Source organism: Jaculus jaculus, chromosome 10 (assembly GCF_020740685.1).
Source record: "Jaculus jaculus isolate mJacJac1 chromosome 10, mJacJac1.mat.Y.cur, whole genome shotgun sequence".
NCBI classification, from domain to species: Eukaryota; Metazoa; Chordata; class Mammalia; order Rodentia; family Dipodidae; genus Jaculus; species Jaculus jaculus.
This window is the reverse complement of record NC_059111.1, coordinates 19680977-19698150: the sequence shown is the minus strand read 5'-3', so window position 1 is coordinate 19698150 and position 17174 is coordinate 19680977. Positions and strand designations below refer to the sequence as shown.

General features: G+C 39.6%; 1 protein-coding gene across 1 annotated transcript in view; it reads right to left on the bottom strand.

The window, feature by feature from the left end:
* Window positions 1–405: 405 nt before the first annotated feature.
* Arih1 (ariadne RBR E3 ubiquitin protein ligase 1) overlaps window positions 406–17174 on the bottom strand; it is a 101476-nt gene continuing 84707 nt past the window's right edge. The window contains exons 11-14 of the mRNA XM_004666712.2: window positions 13777–13834; window positions 7147–7407; window positions 5489–5601; window positions 406–3729 (exon numbers count right to left, since the gene is read on the bottom strand). Of these exons, the coding sequence (XP_004666769.2) occupies window positions 3645–3729; window positions 5489–5601; window positions 7147–7407; window positions 13777–13834 (517 nt within the window). The 3' untranslated portion in view covers window positions 406–3644. The remainder of the gene's footprint in view (window positions 3730–5488; window positions 5602–7146; window positions 7408–13776; window positions 13835–17174) is intronic.

Below are 17174 nucleotides of genomic sequence, written 5' to 3'. Positions count from 1 at the left end.
TCTTCTTGATGACAGCTTTCCCTTTATTCCCATGGGAAATACCAGCTTCTAAATGGAAGTAACGGGAAGTACTTTGGGGGGAAGAGCTGAAAATAACTTGGAATATATTTAAAATTTTTTTAAAAATCTACTGAGCATCAAGTATGTGTTACTGTTACAATACAAATAATACTCTAACTTCAGTGTTTGAGATATCAGAAAGCTTTCAGAAAATGCTCTGAAGGTTTCATTAGCCAAGTTAAATGTTATAGATGGTCTCTCATTCACAGTTCCCAGCAAGAATTCTGAACCAAATCTTGACATTTTATTAAGTAGGAACAGTGAACAAGGCACATTACACAGGTGGCTTTTGATCACCTAGTCGTCATTGTCAACTATAAAAATAAACGTAAGTAACTAATGGAATAACAAAATAAAAGTTTATTTTATTAGAATTAGGAATGTTCTTTCCCTGTGGGCAACCTGAACAGTCCAGTTACAATGAAAATCTAAGAACAGTTATTTCCACAGCACAGCACAGGGTGCTTGCTCTATGCACAAAAATCACAGGGTCAGGAGCATGTCATCAATTTACTGATCTGATTGTCTCACCAACCCACCCCACCCTCCCCCAAGTGCTCTATACCGGGATATATAGCTAAATTGTTTGTTATATTGTCCTTTTCTCTTGTACTAAATTTCAGCTCCTAATCACAGCTGAACCACATATATTACACAGCAGATTCAATCATTTCAAATCAAGTCAGTCTTGGATCTGTTATATATATATATATGGGTGTATGTATACACATGTGTATTTAATAAATTTATTTAAACACACATAAAACATACAATCTGAGTTGCAGCAAATTACACAGAATTTAGCCTGGTGATATTATATGCTACTCCATTTTACCACTATGGTATGTGTCCTGAGCTTTGGGTCAAAATGTTATTGTAAATCACTGAATGTCCATCTGCTGCTTAATGAACTGATCAAATGAAGCATGCACTTTCAAGACAAACTAACCTCTGCATGACAGGGAGACCCCTGGTGCTCACTTTAAATAGAGCCCTCTGGTAGAATTAGGTAGGTGAAATAGGGAAGCTGTCATACAATATGGCTTGCCTATCTCAGCTGGGGGCACTGAAACTACTAACAGAAGCAATTAATTCTGTCAAGTATGGAGACAGCTATAAAAGCTTGGAAGTAGCAAGACGGGCTAATTCACCTTAACCATACAAGTTAGGGAGTGCACCCACAACTGCCAATACCCTCAGGTCGCATGCCAACACTGGAACTAAAAAGCACTACTCCTCCATGAGGGGGGGCTGACACTATAAAGCGCAACACACTTTTTGGATACTTGTTACGAGGGGGCATGTGAAGAGGATGTATGACACTCAAAATCTAGATACTGCAAAGTTAACTGGTAATTTTTTTAGAACACCATATATACAAAGCATTTTAAGGGACCACATATATCTATATAACAATTCTGGTTGCTTTTCAAAGTTACCAGGGAAAGGAACTTACTTGAACTTTCTTTAAGAAAAAAATCTCCTTGGTTTTGATAGATATCTTTTTAAGAGTGATGCAGTTATTTAATGTAAAATAAAGTCAAAGTCAAATGGATGATGGGAGAAGAAAGGGGCAAAGAGAATATGAAAGAAGCAAACATTGAGGTGGTAAGGAAGGGGAGTAAAAAAGGTACAAACAGGTCAAGTTGATCCTAAAGCAACATGTGGTTTAAGGAAGCAGCATAATGTACTCAGCAAACACTCACTGACTTGTGATGGGAAAAGAAGTTGCAAGTCCATCTCCTGTAACAACCTTTTCTAAAAGGAAAAGTAGGGTTGATTCAGCAAAGCCTAACTTAGGCAAAAGGCCAGAGGAAAGTGAACCTACTTCCCAATGGAGTAATAAGATGTACAATGCAAGAGCAGACAAAGCTGCCTCACAAAAGGTAAACACTCCCTAGGCACGAAACAGTTAAAGGAAGACAAAGAGGTCCTCAGCCAAAACTGGTATTTAATAGTTACACCTCTTAATCTAGTTGCCTAGTTCACTCTGCACTCTTATACAAAACTGACAGATTCAGGGATGCTGACCTGTTGAAAAATACCTTAGCCAGAATGGCCTAAGCAGGTATGTAGTTAACAGAACCACCACCATCCTTTACTTTTAACATAGCTTTTAGTAGAAATTTCTCAAAAATGGACATCACAGCTGAAATGCATTATTAATTCTCCTATCTGCTGACAATAGAAAAGAAGCAAACTCAGTGAATTCTACTTAAATGCACTGGATGGTATTATCATGTTCTGGGATGCTTGCCTTCAAACAGCCCACTGCAACGCACACAAGCAAGTTCAGTATCCACCATTTTAAATTCACAATCTGAGACTAAGTGAATGGCTATTTATTTATATTTAAAGCAAAAACATTTGTATTCAACACCCTAACACAGAAAAGGTATGAGAGGTGAGCCTAACTAAAATCTGAAAAGGCTCAAAGCAGCAATTCAGGGAAAACAAAACAGGAAAAGAAACTTAAAATGCTTCCTCCAGATGTGGTAGGGATTCTAGGAAGCCTACAGTTGTGTGCATGACTTGGGCACACGGGGGCAGGGACAGAGGCACAAGGCCATGGTGGAGTAGGGGAGGGCAGGATCATTCATGAACTGGAACAGCAAAACTCCTTGTTGTAGTCCTTAACCGGCCATGACATTTAATCAGAACTTGACCACCCTGTTCCTAATCAAATGTTGAGAATAAATACAAGGCATGAGGCCCATGACCAGCAAAAGGCATACCAAAATCACAAAGGGCAAAGTAACCTCAGGACTGGGGAACTGAAACATTCTAGTTAGGTCTTCACATCTGTTTCCCAACCCCAGAAAAATAAAGCCAACTGAAAGAAAATGCACAGCAAATAGACGTAATCTTGAAGATTTTTAAAGAATAAATATTTTTGTAATTAAACATTATGCAAACACGTGCCACGCTTGCGTTGTCCATGCATATGCGCTATATACAATTTGAAAAATACTGTGTTGTCCTCTTGTTTTAAAAGTCATATACAAAGTTTATGTGGGTTGTTTGTTTAATCCTCTTGCTGCCTACTCCTATCCCCCTCCCAAGAATTTTCTCTTAAGAAGTAGCTAATAAACATCATTCACTCATGACCTTGGGGTATGAGAGAAAGAGAGTCAATTTGTATGTGGGTGTATCTGTATGTGCAGGGGAGGAAGGGGAAGAGGTTCTTTACCAAAGTACAACAAAATGGCTGTTTGGACATGAAAAGCGGTGTCAATGAACTATTTGAAATTTAACTGTACTACACTCAGGAAAAAGGAAAAAAGAAAAAAAAAAGAAGTCAGCTTTGAGAATGAAGCTACGTTACAAGTTAAAGTTGGAGGGCTTTTAGTGTGTCTGTCACACTTGGTTGGCGGCCTAGAATACTGTTGTACAATGGTTTATCTACCTTTTTTATTACAATATAATTTACTTAAACTTTCCGTTAACAAAACAGAATTCTGGTACTACAGACCAGCAGTGTCAGAATAGGCTTAGTGCCTCCTTGTTTGTGTTTGTTTGTTTTTTAATTGCATGAGCACTCTAGATGGTAAAGTTTTCAGAGTTCATTTTATGCAGGGCCATTCTCAGTCCTCAATGTACTCCCACAGATCTTTTTCATAGCCTTCATGCACATGCTGTAACAAAACCCTTCGTCGACTCTCACAGTATCTGCAGTCAAAGAGAAAAAAAAAATAGTAACAACAAAACTTGTCAGCCCCTAATAATGGAAAAAGAGAGGTATTTTCTTACCTTTTTGCAATATCCCTACATTTATCCACACTTGGAACAAATACCTTAGTAGGAACATTTTTAGGTCTAAACATATAGGCACATCAATCTACTTCTAACTGTTCTGAGACCTCCTTTTTCTTTTTTTACTAGTGCCAAGGATCGAGTATGTCATATATACTAGGCAAACATTCTACCACTAAGCTAAAGAGTACTTTGTATGTTTGTTTGTTTGTTTTTGCAAGTCATGAATCTTAGTTCTAGAAATTAAATTTTTCTGTTGATTTGTTTTTCAAGGTAAGAGTATTGCTCTGGCCCAGGCCGACCTGGAATTCACTATGTAATCTCAGGGTGGCCTTGAGCCCATGACGATTCTCCTACCTCTGCCTCCTGAGTGCTAGGATTAAAGGCATGTGCCACCACGCCACGCTCTGGAAATTAATTTTGGGATCATAAAGTATTAGTTCTGATGGGCCTCAGAAATCCTAATTCAAACCCATAGTTCTACAGGTTCATAAGAGTTTAAGAAAACAAGTCATTTAATGGTATGCACATCTATAAATTCTGTTACCATAAATCTAATGTAGTAGCTACAATTAGTCAAGCAAAGTGAAAATATTAGAACTGAACCCCAAGTTTCATACTCTATTATGCCGGCCGCATTGGCGCACACTTTTAATCCCAGCACTCGGGAGGCAGAGGTAAGAAGATCGCCATGAGTTCGAGGCTACCCTGAGACTACATAGTGAATTACAGGTCAGCCTGAGATAAGAGTGAAACCCTACCTCGAAAAACAAAACAAAAAGCTGGAAAACTTTGGAAGAAAGAATTTTACATTGAGGCCAGTGTGGTGGCTCACACCTTTAATCCTAGCACTCAGGAGGCAGCTAAGGTAAGGATCCCTCTGAGTTCCAAGTTAGCTTAAGCAAGAGTGAGACCCTGATTCATACTCAAAAACACATTTTTTAAAAGAGTTTTATGTTGAGGAATCAAAGATTTTACAACTTTAACTTAAATGGCATCATATCTTGAAGTGTCATATTTGCTCCTATAGCATATTAGTTAAACCTCTGAGAATTTTAAAAACTTAACAATTCTATAAAAATTAAGTGTATAGGGGGCTGGAGGGATGACTCAGCGGTTAAGGCGCTTGCTTGCAAAGACAAAGGACCTAGGTTCGACTCCCCAGGACCCATGTAAGCCAGATGCACAAGGGGGTGCATGAATCTGGGGTTTGTTTGCAGAGGCTGGAGGCCCTGGTATGCCCATTCTCATTCTTTCTCTCTCTCTCTCTCAAAAAAAAAAAAAAAAAAAGTTAAGATTAAATATATAGAGTTCACTTGTAAATAACCATGACCCAGAATGTTCCCTGGACAAATCCACTATCTTATTTTCATCCCCTCATCCTAATGGCCACTTGCCCTTTTTAAACCTCCTTTGTTCCAGTATAGTAATTAAATAGTTAAAACTTAACTGAAATAGAATCAGCCATTAAAATAAAGGGCTTAATTCCTTCTCTGCACTTCACCAGAGTTACTCTTTGCAACTCCTTGCTCAATGGACAGAAACAATCAATGAGAAACAAGGCTGGTAATTTAATGGATTTGTAAAACCCAGTACCACCACAAAGAATTTCACCACCAAGACATTTAGAACACCATAGGCAGAAATTCTTGCCCAGCAGCTATTAAAATCTCACCTGTATTTATCTTGGACTTTCTGCTTTATGTCCTGCAGAGAATCTTGGGAAATATCTCTTTCAAGGTAGCCAGAAAGGACTTCTGTGGCATTTTCTAGATCTGCTTGATTATTCTGCAAGAAAAGGAATACAAAGTAAATTCTGGCTCCAAAATAGGGTTATAAATCATTTTAAGCTGGTGTGCTACCTAAAAAATGCTGTCAACAATAACTGTAATTTTGGTAAGCAGCTTAACTATACTTATAAAGCTCAAATGGCTTTCACTTATAACAATTCTTACTAAATAACAATTTTTTAATGTTGAGAACAATTTGAAAGTCTATTTATTTTATTTAGGAAAGACGGAGAGAGAGAATGAGAGTGAGTGCACCAGGGCCTGCAGTCACACTACCTTGTATATCTAGCTTGTGTAGGCCCTACGGAAGCAAACCTAGGTCCTCCAGTTTTGTAAAGCAAGCGCCTTAACTGCTAAGCCATCTCCCCAGCACCGATTTGAAAGTCTTTTGGACTCTTCTAGATCTGAGAGTTGTTCCTTGCTCAAAACTCACAAGAAAACTTGAAATGTTAAAGCCCTGTTCCTGCTTTCCTTGGCTGTAGCTATTCCATACAACTGAACACCTTTCAAAGAACACTGAACACAAGATTCAAACTATACAATTCAATTCCTTGCTCCTACAGCTACCGGTTCTACACAAGCCAGTCATTTACATTTCTTTCTTTCTTTCTTTTGGTTGTTCCCTGAGGTAGGGTAGCTCAGTCTGACCTAGAATTCACTATGTAGTCTCAGGCTAGCCTCAAACTCAGGGGAATCCTCCTACCGCTGCCTCCAGAGGGCATGGATTAAAGGCGTGCACTGACCACATCCGGCTCCATTGTTTTTGTTGTTGTTGTTTATTTGTTTTGTTTTTTTCTGAGGTAGGGTCTCGCTCTAGACCAGGCTGGCCTGGAATTCACTATGTAGTCTCATCAGGGTGGCCTCGAACTCAGGGCAACCCACCTACTTCTGCCTCCCAAGTGCTGGGATTAAAGGCATGCACCACCATGCCCGGCTTCCATTTGTTATTCTTATTGCCTACTTATCTGTGGACATCAGTATTTCACACTCTGAGTTTTAAAAGAACATCTTTACCTTAAAAAATCTTTACTGATAACTGTTCTTTTCACCATATTACTAATATTATAGGTTAAACTTACTGAAAACTTACAATATGTCAAATTCATACAGATCATCTTACTTAAACCACATAATATCCTAAAGTAGTTAATAATCCCTTTAACAGAAAAATACTAGCTGTGTGTGATGAGTCACTTCTGTAATACTAGCACTCAGAAGTTAGGAGGCAGGCAGATTTCTGAGTCTGAGGACAGCCTGGGTTACAAAAGAGAAATCTTGCCTTAAAAAAAAAAAATTCAACAGCTAAAAAGTAATAAAGCAAAGATTCTAATCTAGGGTTAATTATAGAGCCAGTATACTTAGCAGCTGGCTCAATCACATCAATTTAAATTGTTTGGTACAAGGATTAGAACTTTATCTTGATAAGGACATTTTTACCTACAATTTTGAGCAGACAACCACATTAAAAACACTATTTTACCATGAAAGACTAAGTAGATCTACGACAGAGCTGGCCTTTGCCCCATCCAGGAGCTACTCCTACCTCAAAGATTATGGACTGGTTATTCTTTTTGAGGTAGAAAGCGAAGACATAAGTATACATGAGTGTGGCACGACACTGGCAGAGGACATCAACTGCTTTCTTCAGGAACTGCACCTCAATCCAGGACATGTTGTGCTGCTGCATCTCCTCCATTTTCTGTTTCACCTGAGCATATAACTTGTGCTCAAAGCGCAGGCTCTGCATGTGGTTCATGTAGCGATTGCAGTAGAACAGGTACCTCTGTAGGGCTGCCCTAGATCGCTAATCCATTAAGAAAAGTAAAGGTCAGATAATTATATGTATTATATACCAAAACTGATACCAAATGAAACCGCAATGACATAGCACCTCACTCTTGTTAGGATGGCTCTTCTCCAAAGAGGTATTGGTGAGGATACACTTCCATTCACCACTACTGACAGGAATGTAAACTAGTAAAGCCACTATATGTGGAAGTTCTTCAAAAAAATCAAACCATTACTATCATATGATACAGCCCTACCATGTCCAGGTATATAACCCTCCCCCCAAAATCATCACACTGAGTATACCTACACTTTCAGTTTATTTTTAGCACTGTCCACAACAAACAGCCTACACATGTAAAATCAACCTATGATTTTATAAGATTCTAGGTCAGCCTAACATACATGTATACTAGAACAATGTATCTTAGCTAACAATATAAAATTTTTGTTGTTGTTGTTATTTTTATTTATTTATTTGAAAGCAACAGACAGAGCAAGAAAGAGGCAGAGAGAGACACAGAGAGAATGGGCGTGCCAGGGCCTCCAGCCACTGCAAACGAACTCCAGATGTGTGCGCCCCCTTTTGCATCTGGCTAACGTGGGTCCTGGGGAGTTGAGCCTCGAACCGGGGTCCTTAGGCTTCACAGGCAAGCGCTTAACCGCTAAGCCATCTCTCCAGCCCTTAGCTAACAATATAATAAATTAGCTTACAAGCTATATACAATATCTCATCCTGCCTTAAGAGCTTAGAACAGGATTTTATCAACACTCAAGAGTAGTTGGCTTTCAGGACTGCACCACCAGGTACTATGGTTTCAATGTGGCTTGAACCTGTCAAAACTCGTCTTGAAACTTAATTAGGTAATGGAACTGAGATAGTGGGGTCATCAAAACAAAGTAATAGGGGCTGAATACTATGGCCAGACTACTTACTCGTCATTTAAGTACTATGGCCAAACTACTCATCATTCAAAATAAGAAGAAGCCAAAGTCCACCATGGTAATTAAAAATACAATGCAGGGCTGGAGAGATGGCTTGGCAGTTAAGGTGCTTGCTTGGCAAGCCTAAAGACCCATGTTGAACTCTCCAGATTTCACATAAGTCCACGTAAGGTGAGGCAAGTGCAACGTTGCACGTGCCCACTGGGTGGCACAAGCATCTGGAATTCAACTGCAATGGTGAGGCCCTGGCGCACCAATTGCCTCTCTAAAAATAAAAAATATATACACTGTAGTAGAGAAGAACAACACCACTTCTTTGTTAATTCAAAAAAAAAGGATCAAATCTGAAAAATCCAGGTATGGTGACACATGCCTTTAACCCCAACACGCAGGAGGACCACTATGAGTTCAAGGCCTAGGTCAGCCCACCTACACAGCAAGACCCTACCTTGATAGCCCCCACCCCCGACAAAGACCTGATAAGAATGTTAAAAATATATATATACTGCCTTGTATTTTAGTGGATTAAAAGCAAGAGGAAAGGGCTGGGCTGGGGAGATGGCTCAGTTAATTAAGTACTTGAGTTAGGAACTCTGGACCCCATAGAAATGTCAGAGGGCATGGAGGGCTTCTATAATCCCATCTTGCCTAAAGCTAAATAGGAGGTTCCATGAAGCTCTTGGACTAGCTAGCTGGCAAACAGAACAGTGCACAAATAGCAAATAAGAAACCCTGCTTCAAAAGAGGTGAAAAGTGAGACCTCACACCTGCAAGTTGACCTATGACCTCTACATATACAATGTGGTAAGCACACTCCCACTCTCACATGCATGAACATACAAACACATATACACTAGAAAAAGCAAAACAAAAAATATACCAAGAGATGCAAAGAAAAAGAAGTGACACATTTTAAGTTAAAAGCTGAGGGTCTGGGCTGGAGAGGTGGCTTAGCAGTTAAGGCATTTGCCTGTGAAGCCTAAGGACCCAGGTTCAATCCCCCAGTACCGATGTAAGCCAGATGCACATGGGAGCACATGTATCTGGAGTTAGTTTGCAGTGGCTAGAGGCCCTGGCGTGCCCATTCTCTCTCCCTCTACCTCTCACTCAAATAAATAAATAAATAAAAGCTGAAGGTCAGTAGATAAGAATGGGTAGAACCCGGTCTCAGTGTACCATGAATTTTGATTTTTTTTTTTTAAAGAAAATTGAGGGTTGGGAATGTGGTTCAGAGGGTAGAATGCTTGCACAGCATGAAACCCCTAGCATCCTTAGCAGTGCATAAACTGAGCATGGTAGTAGCACACCCCTGTAATCCCAGCACTTGGGAGGGAGGCAGGAGGATCAGGATGTTTAAGGTCAGCCTTATGTCCTACTTCTGCCTCATGAGTGCTGGGATTAAAGGTGCGTACCACCATGCCCAGCTGAATAAAGTTCTTTTAACAGAAAAATGATATCTAATTTCAGGTCTTATATTTTTGAAATTGCTAAAATCTGGCCTCAAACAATAATAATTTAGTAAGGAAAACAAGTGATATGTAAATACTTAATGCTAGGCCAATCAAGAAGTTCTATAGGAATAGCCAAAATACAGGAAATTGGCAGACCAAGTTATCATATGACAGTGCTATAAAACAATAAAGCGAAAAGGAAACTAGCCATATAGCAGCCCACCAGTAGTCATTTCATTTCAGCACATAACTGCTAAATCAAATGTTTGACTTATCTAATTAAGTCTCATTCATTCTATAGTTCTCTTGGTTTGGTTACAATGAAGTATAAGAACAGTAAGAATTTATAGCTGGATTTACATTTATACATATTTTCAAGATACTATAGTAAACATATTTAAGCCAGGGCTGGAGAGATGGCTTAGTGGTTAAGGGGCTTGCCTGTGAAGCCTAAGGACAAAGGTTTGATTCCCCAGGACCCACCTGAGCCAGATACACAAGGCGGCGCATGCATCTTGATTTCATCTGCAATGGCTGGACAACCTCGAATGCTCATGCTCTCTCCCTTTCCCTCTCAAATAAATACTAAATATATATATTAAAGCCAAAAACTGGAATCTGTGAGCATTTTTTTTTTTTTTTTTTGTCCTTTGAAATGACCAAAATAGCATCCTGGCTGGGTGTGGTAGCTTATACCGTTAATCCCCGCACTTGGGACGCAGAGGTGGTAGGAATGCCAAAAGTTCGAGGGCACTCTGAGACTATATACAGCTTGGGTTAGAGCAAGACCCTACCTCAAACCGCCCACCATCCCTGCAAAAAATAAAATAAAATAAATAAATCCCTGTAATGCCAGTTTCAGATACATAAACAGCCAAGATCCTGCCTCAAAAAAAATCAAAAGCAGCTCTCTCTTTCCTTCTCTTAATCCAATAAAAAGTCTTTTTTTGAAGTTTATTTTCATTTGAGAAAGAAATATGAGTGCACCAGGGCTTCTATCCACTGCAAATGAACTCCAAACATGTGTGCTACCTTGTACATCTGGCTTTATGTGGACACTGTGGAATGAACTTGGGTCCTTTGGCTTTGTGGGCAAGCACCTTAACTGCTAAGCCATCTCTCCAGCCCCCAAATATATCTATATTTACCCTTGGGCACAAAGCAAGCTACAGAATTTTAAAATAACCATTTCATACACTGAGAGTGCATAAATTATTTAAGATATAACCTGAAATGGAACTTGACTTATAAAAATAAATATTCATGCCTAATCCTAACAGAACCTGAGAAACTCCAGAGCTATGCATAAAGCACCCTTTACAAACATCAGTAACACTGTCACTACTAAACATCACATATGTGTTGCACTCTGGACAATGAAAAATGGCATCATGCTGGTGTCATGAAAATTAGTTTTGACCTTGAGACCTCCTTGTGCTTAGGCAACCAATTTACAGCCATGAACAAGCACGTTCCTGCCCTCAAGGAGCACCCTAACTGAGGCTAGCTAAGCAAGTCTTTAAGTGTTAAAACTACCTCAAAAAACCCAATTCACACTCCCCAGAATATTGTTCAAGACTATCAAATACTCACAATGTATAATTACAAAGACATGGTACTTTAGTTTCTACCAATGTGACAATCTAAAAAAATGTATAGATTTGTGTTAATGGCATTTTCTATTAGAAACTAATTGGGGTGGAGCAAGGGAATCTCTATAAAGTCTAAACTGGCCTCAAATTTGAGATCTTCCAAGTATGCACCACTATACCAGGTATATTTTAAAGAAATAATCTGACAAAAATGAATAATGATAAAATGCTGTGAACGACAGTTTAAATTGCATCCAGCTGGGAAAACCATTTTACAAAACAGGTCTGTGTTCCCAGGAGTTCACAATGGATAAAACTACCAAATTCAGAGCACTTGAGAGGCAAAGATAGGAGGATTACCATGAGTTCAAGGCCACCCTGAGATACACAGTGAATTCCAGGAGTGAGACCCTACATCAAAAAAAAAAAAAAAAAAAAAAAAAAACGGGGGGAGGGGAAGGATACTACCAAATTCAAAGGGTCTCCAACCATGGTAAGACTTAACCATAATAAAAGAAACTGATAGTGTTGAAATCTAATCTACAACTAGTGTTTTAATTCCTTCTATATTAGGCAAGTTATTTTCTTATCCCTTAATATCTATTTCCCAGCTCCTGTGACAGTCTGATTCAAATCGGCTCACCTCTAGTCATTATAATTGCATGAGGAACAATGAGGTAAAAACAAACCTGACAGGGGCTAGGGAGATGGCCTGTAACATGAGGCCCTGAGTGTAGATCCCCACTATCCACATAAAAATAAGAGCATGGTTGCTGAACGCGATGGTGGACGCCTTTAATCAGAGTACTTGGGAGGCAGAGGTAGGAGGATAGCTGTGAGTTCAAGGCCAGCCTGGGCTACAGTGAGACTCTACCTCAAAAAAAAAAAACCCTTAAAAAAAAGGGCTGGAGAGATGGTTTAGCAGTTTAAGTGCTAGCCTGAGAAGCCTAAGAACACATGTTCAAATGTCCAGATTCCATGTGGCCAGAAGCAGTGACACAATGTTGCACAGATGTACCACAGGGGGTGCACATGACTGGAGTTTGTTCACAGCAGGCTGAAGGTCCTGGCATGTGTGCGCGGATGCTCTCTCTCTCAAAAATAAATAAATAAGGGCTGGAGATATGGTTTATCAGTTAAGGTGTTTGCCTGCAAAGCCAAAGGATCCTTGTTTGACTCTAAAGGACCCACATAAGCCAGATATCTGCACAAGGGGGCGCATGCATCTGTAGTTGGTTTGCAGGGGCTAGAGGCCCTGGCATGCCCATTCTGTTTCTCTCTCTCTGCCTCTTTCCCTCTCTCAAATAAATAAATAAAATATATTTAAAATAAATAAATAGAGTATGGTGGTAGGCAGCTGTAATCCCAATGCTGAGGAGGTAGAAACAGGAGGATCCTTGTTGTTTGTTGGCCAACTAGTTTAATCGGTCAGCTCCAAGTTTAGTGAAAGACTCTTCTAAATAAAAAGAAATAGGTGTAGAGCAACTGAGTTAGACCCCTAATGTTGACCATTGCCCTCCGTATACACACATGCACACCTGTCCATATACATGTGTGTGGAAGGGGGGAGGTATCTTGCCTAACATAGTACAGAAGTAGGGTCACTTTACAGTTGCTCCTTTACCCTGCTTTCTGGGTAAGCAGGATGCAGAGGTCAGTACTGATGCCAGGATATTACTGAAATCTGAAATTATGCAACACAAGCTTAACTTAAAAGAAGCAAACAAATTAGTAAGGTTGCTTTTGTGGCAGGGTATAGTGGCACACATCTACAATCCCAGCCTGAAGCAGGAAGATTATGAATTCAAGTTTAGCATAAAAATCCTATCTCAAAATAAACAATAAAACAGCACAAAAAAAAAAGGAGGAGGAAGCAGGGAGGCAGAAGTAGGAGGACTGCTATGAGATTGAGGCCAGCCTGGGCTAGAATAAAACCCTACTTCAAAAAAAAAAACCAAAACAATGATGGGGGGAGGTTGAACATGGTAGCACACTTCTATAATCCCAGCACGCAGGAAGACCTTGTCTCAGAAAACAAATTAAAAGAAAGAACATTCTTAATAAGCATTTATCAATAAGATTTCCTTTCCAGATGAAGGTAATTATGCAGTATTTACTGAAATGTCTTACTACAAATATTTCAGAATTAAAGGCTTCTACTAAATTACTCCCTTAAAAAGTGTATCAGGACGCCAGGTGTGGTGGCGCACACCTTTAATCCCAGCACTTGAGAGGCAAAGGTAGGTGTATCACCATGAGTTCAAGACCACTCTGAGACCACATAGTGAGTTCCAGGTCAGCCTGGACTAGAGTGAGACCCTACCTCAAAAAAAAAAAATAATAATAATAATCAGGTGCATTCCTGGTCAACTGTCATCCTGTAAGAAGTGCACTTACCTCCTGTGCATCTCTTGCTGCCTTTGCATCGTCCTCGTTGTAGCGGTTACAGTTGTACCTGAAATAAAGTAAGAGGATTCCATATAGCTCAATAAAAATGGAACACAGATCACAAGACTTTTAACCTGGTTTTGTAATTATCCAGAACCTATATTCTGATTCTACAACAGAAAAACAGATGTTAAAAATTCAGGGTTCTGCTGGGCATGGTGGCACACGCACATTTTTAATCCCAGCACTCAGGAGACAGAGGCATGAGGATTGCCAAGTTCAAGGCCACCCTGAGACTACACAGTGAATTCCAGGTCAGCCTGGGCTAGAGCAAGACCCTACCTCAAAAAAACTAAATAAAAGTTCTACTGTTATACTGACAGAATTACAAGGCTACAAGGAACTGAAAAAGTTGTAAAATCTAACTCAAACACCTAGTACTTCAATCTTCTTTGTAATCAGTTCTCTCAAGTAATAGGAAATTTCACACCTACTGAGGCAGTTCATGCCCTAACAGATAACCTATAATCATTAGAAAACACAGGCACTCTACAACTTTTGTTTATTATCTGTAATTTGAACTTCTAACTTAATTTTTGTGTGAGTTGATGTGTATGGACACACACATGAAGGTTTAGAGGACAACCTCAAAAGTGTATACTCCACCTTCTTGAGACAAGGTCTCTTGCTACTGTGAATGAACAAAACACTACCTGGCCCATGAGCTTCAGGTTTTCTTGCTCAGCCTCCCAGTGTCATAGGCCCAGGCTTATTGGAATTACAGAAGCATGCTCCACTTTGCATTCAGCTTTACACAAGTGCTGGACAATCGAACAAGGGCTGGTGGGCTTTGAAAGCAAGCACCTTTGACCACTATGCCACCTCCTTGGCCCTGAACTTAACTTTTGAAGAAAAAGATGGTTTTATCTCCTTAAACCATCTGTTACTCAAGCACCAACTGTATTTTCAATTTTCCATTGTTCACTTGATCTGCCCTCTGTAAGCCAGAGAAAATAGCTGACATTCTCTAACAGGTGCCATTATGTACTTTACATGTCGTTATAGTTTATTAACTAACTAGCACTGAAAAAAGTTAACAACAAACAAAAAGGGCGGGGGAGGAAACAGGTTCAGAGAAATCAGCTCAGAGTAGGGATGATTTTTGTTTTGGTTACTATATTTCTTTTATGAGAGCCTACATTCTGTGAGTGACTTATTTATTTAGTACTTACTACACATACCATGTACTTACTGAGGACATTTAATCCCTTCATGCACCTTATGAAATATGTATTGTCCTTATTTAAGTGATAAATCACTGGAAAAAGTTTCAGAGCAGGGAATTAGATCATGCTTTTCATAGTGAACACATTCATATGTTGATATCTTTAGACTCTTTTAACGTTTCACTTAAAAACTTATTTTTATTTATGGGGAGAATATATGAATGAGAATGGGTGTGATAGGGCCCCTACCCACTGCAAACGAACTCCAGATACATGTGTCACCATGTGCATCTGGCATGCATGGGTACTGGGAAATTGAACCTGCATCCTTAGGCTTAACCACTAAGCCATCTCTCCAGCCCCAATAGTTAACTTCTTCTTTCTTTCTTTTTTTTTCATTTTTGTTTTTTCCGAGGTAGGGTCTCACTCTGGTCCAGGCTAATCTGGAATTAACTATGTAGTTTCACGGTGGCCTCGAACTCATGGCAATCCTCCTATCTCTGCCTCCCAAGAGCTGGGATTTAAGGCATGTGCCAACACGCCCAGCCTGACTTCTTATTTTAAATATAAAGCATGATTTTTTTTGGGGGGGGAGGAGGCAAGACCAACAGAATGGCCTTTAAAAAAAAAAACAGGAGAAAGAAGAGGAGAGGGAGAGAGTGAGAATTGGCACACCAAGGCTGCCAGGTACTGCAATCAAACTCGAGACGTGTGTCACCCTTAGATACATGTGCAACAATGCATGCCTGCGTCACTGTTTCTGGCTTATGCAGGATCTGGAGAGTCAAACATGAGTCATTAGGCTTCGCAGGCAAGCGTCTCAACCACTAAGCCATCTCTCCAGCCCTTTAGTTTTGTTTTTATTTGAGACAGGGTTTATCTCCCTCTAGCTTAACTGACCTGGAGTTCACTTTGTAACCCTAGCAAGCTTCACACTCATGGCAATTCTACTTCAGTCTCCTAATCCTTTTCTTCAGTCTTCCAAGTGAGCTACTATGACCAGCTTTTGTTTTTTCTTTTGAACCCCATCCACCCTACATTCTAAAGAGAGAGGTTTAAATTCAAGTTACCCTACTCGCCACTACATTCTAAAGGAAGAGAGAGTTTGTCAAATTCAAACTAACATGGTTGAATTCGAGCTGCTATTACATGCCTGTCGCATAGAACTACTTAGGCACTGAATCCAGGACCTCACACACAGTGAACTATACCACAATCTCTTCAGACATGTAATAGTAAGTATGTATTCATTTTCTTTGATTTTTACAGTAGTTTAAGCAAGTCATCAAGGATGACCAAGACCAAGAAAGCACACTCTGAGGGGCTATAGAAAGGAAGCAAGTTTTTGAAGGTCTTCCCAAGGAACATTATGTGGGCTCCAGGAAATGGTCAATCCATCCAAAACATCCTTGCTTATATCCTTGCATAAGCCAAAAACTTCAGCTTACAATGAAATCCAAAAAATATCTTGTGATGGTTTATCGTATCAAAATGATAGGATTTTGAATTCAGTAAAAACAAACTTCAAAAGAATCTTGTTGGTGAGGGAATTTCTAGATTAAGTGAGGGAAAGATCCACCCTAACTGTGTGCACTACCAATCCATGGGGAGGGTCTTGTATAGAGCGAAGAGTGGACTGCACCAGACTCTCTGCGCCCTCTGCTTCCTGGATGCTGCTGAACTGTGGCCAGCAACACGGAGCTCCTGCTGCTGTGCCTTCCCTGCCACGCTACACTGGACTCTCAAGCTGCCAATCAAAATTAACCTTTCCCTTCCTTAAGTTGGTTTTGTCAGGTATTTTTATCACAGTTGAGAAGTAACTAATACATCCCATAACGAATCATCCTAACAATTTGATGCTGGGATTCTATGATAGAAAAATTGTTATATGGTTCAGATAGTCTCTGGAACTAAGCCGTAAGTTTCAGAACTTTCAGATTACATTTTTATTTGCATGCATTCTTTAACAGTGCTCTACTTTCCATAGTTACAAATAACAAACAATTTGTCTTCAAGTTTTTTCAATAACACAGTTAACAAGTCAAGTGGGTTAAGATATTTCATGTTAATTTTCACCCATACTGATCTTAATTTCTTTCATTAAAGTATTTATGGTTGCTCCACTTGATACCTACTTGTCAACTATTAATATCTTTGTCCTCTTCCTATCTCCTAACAAAC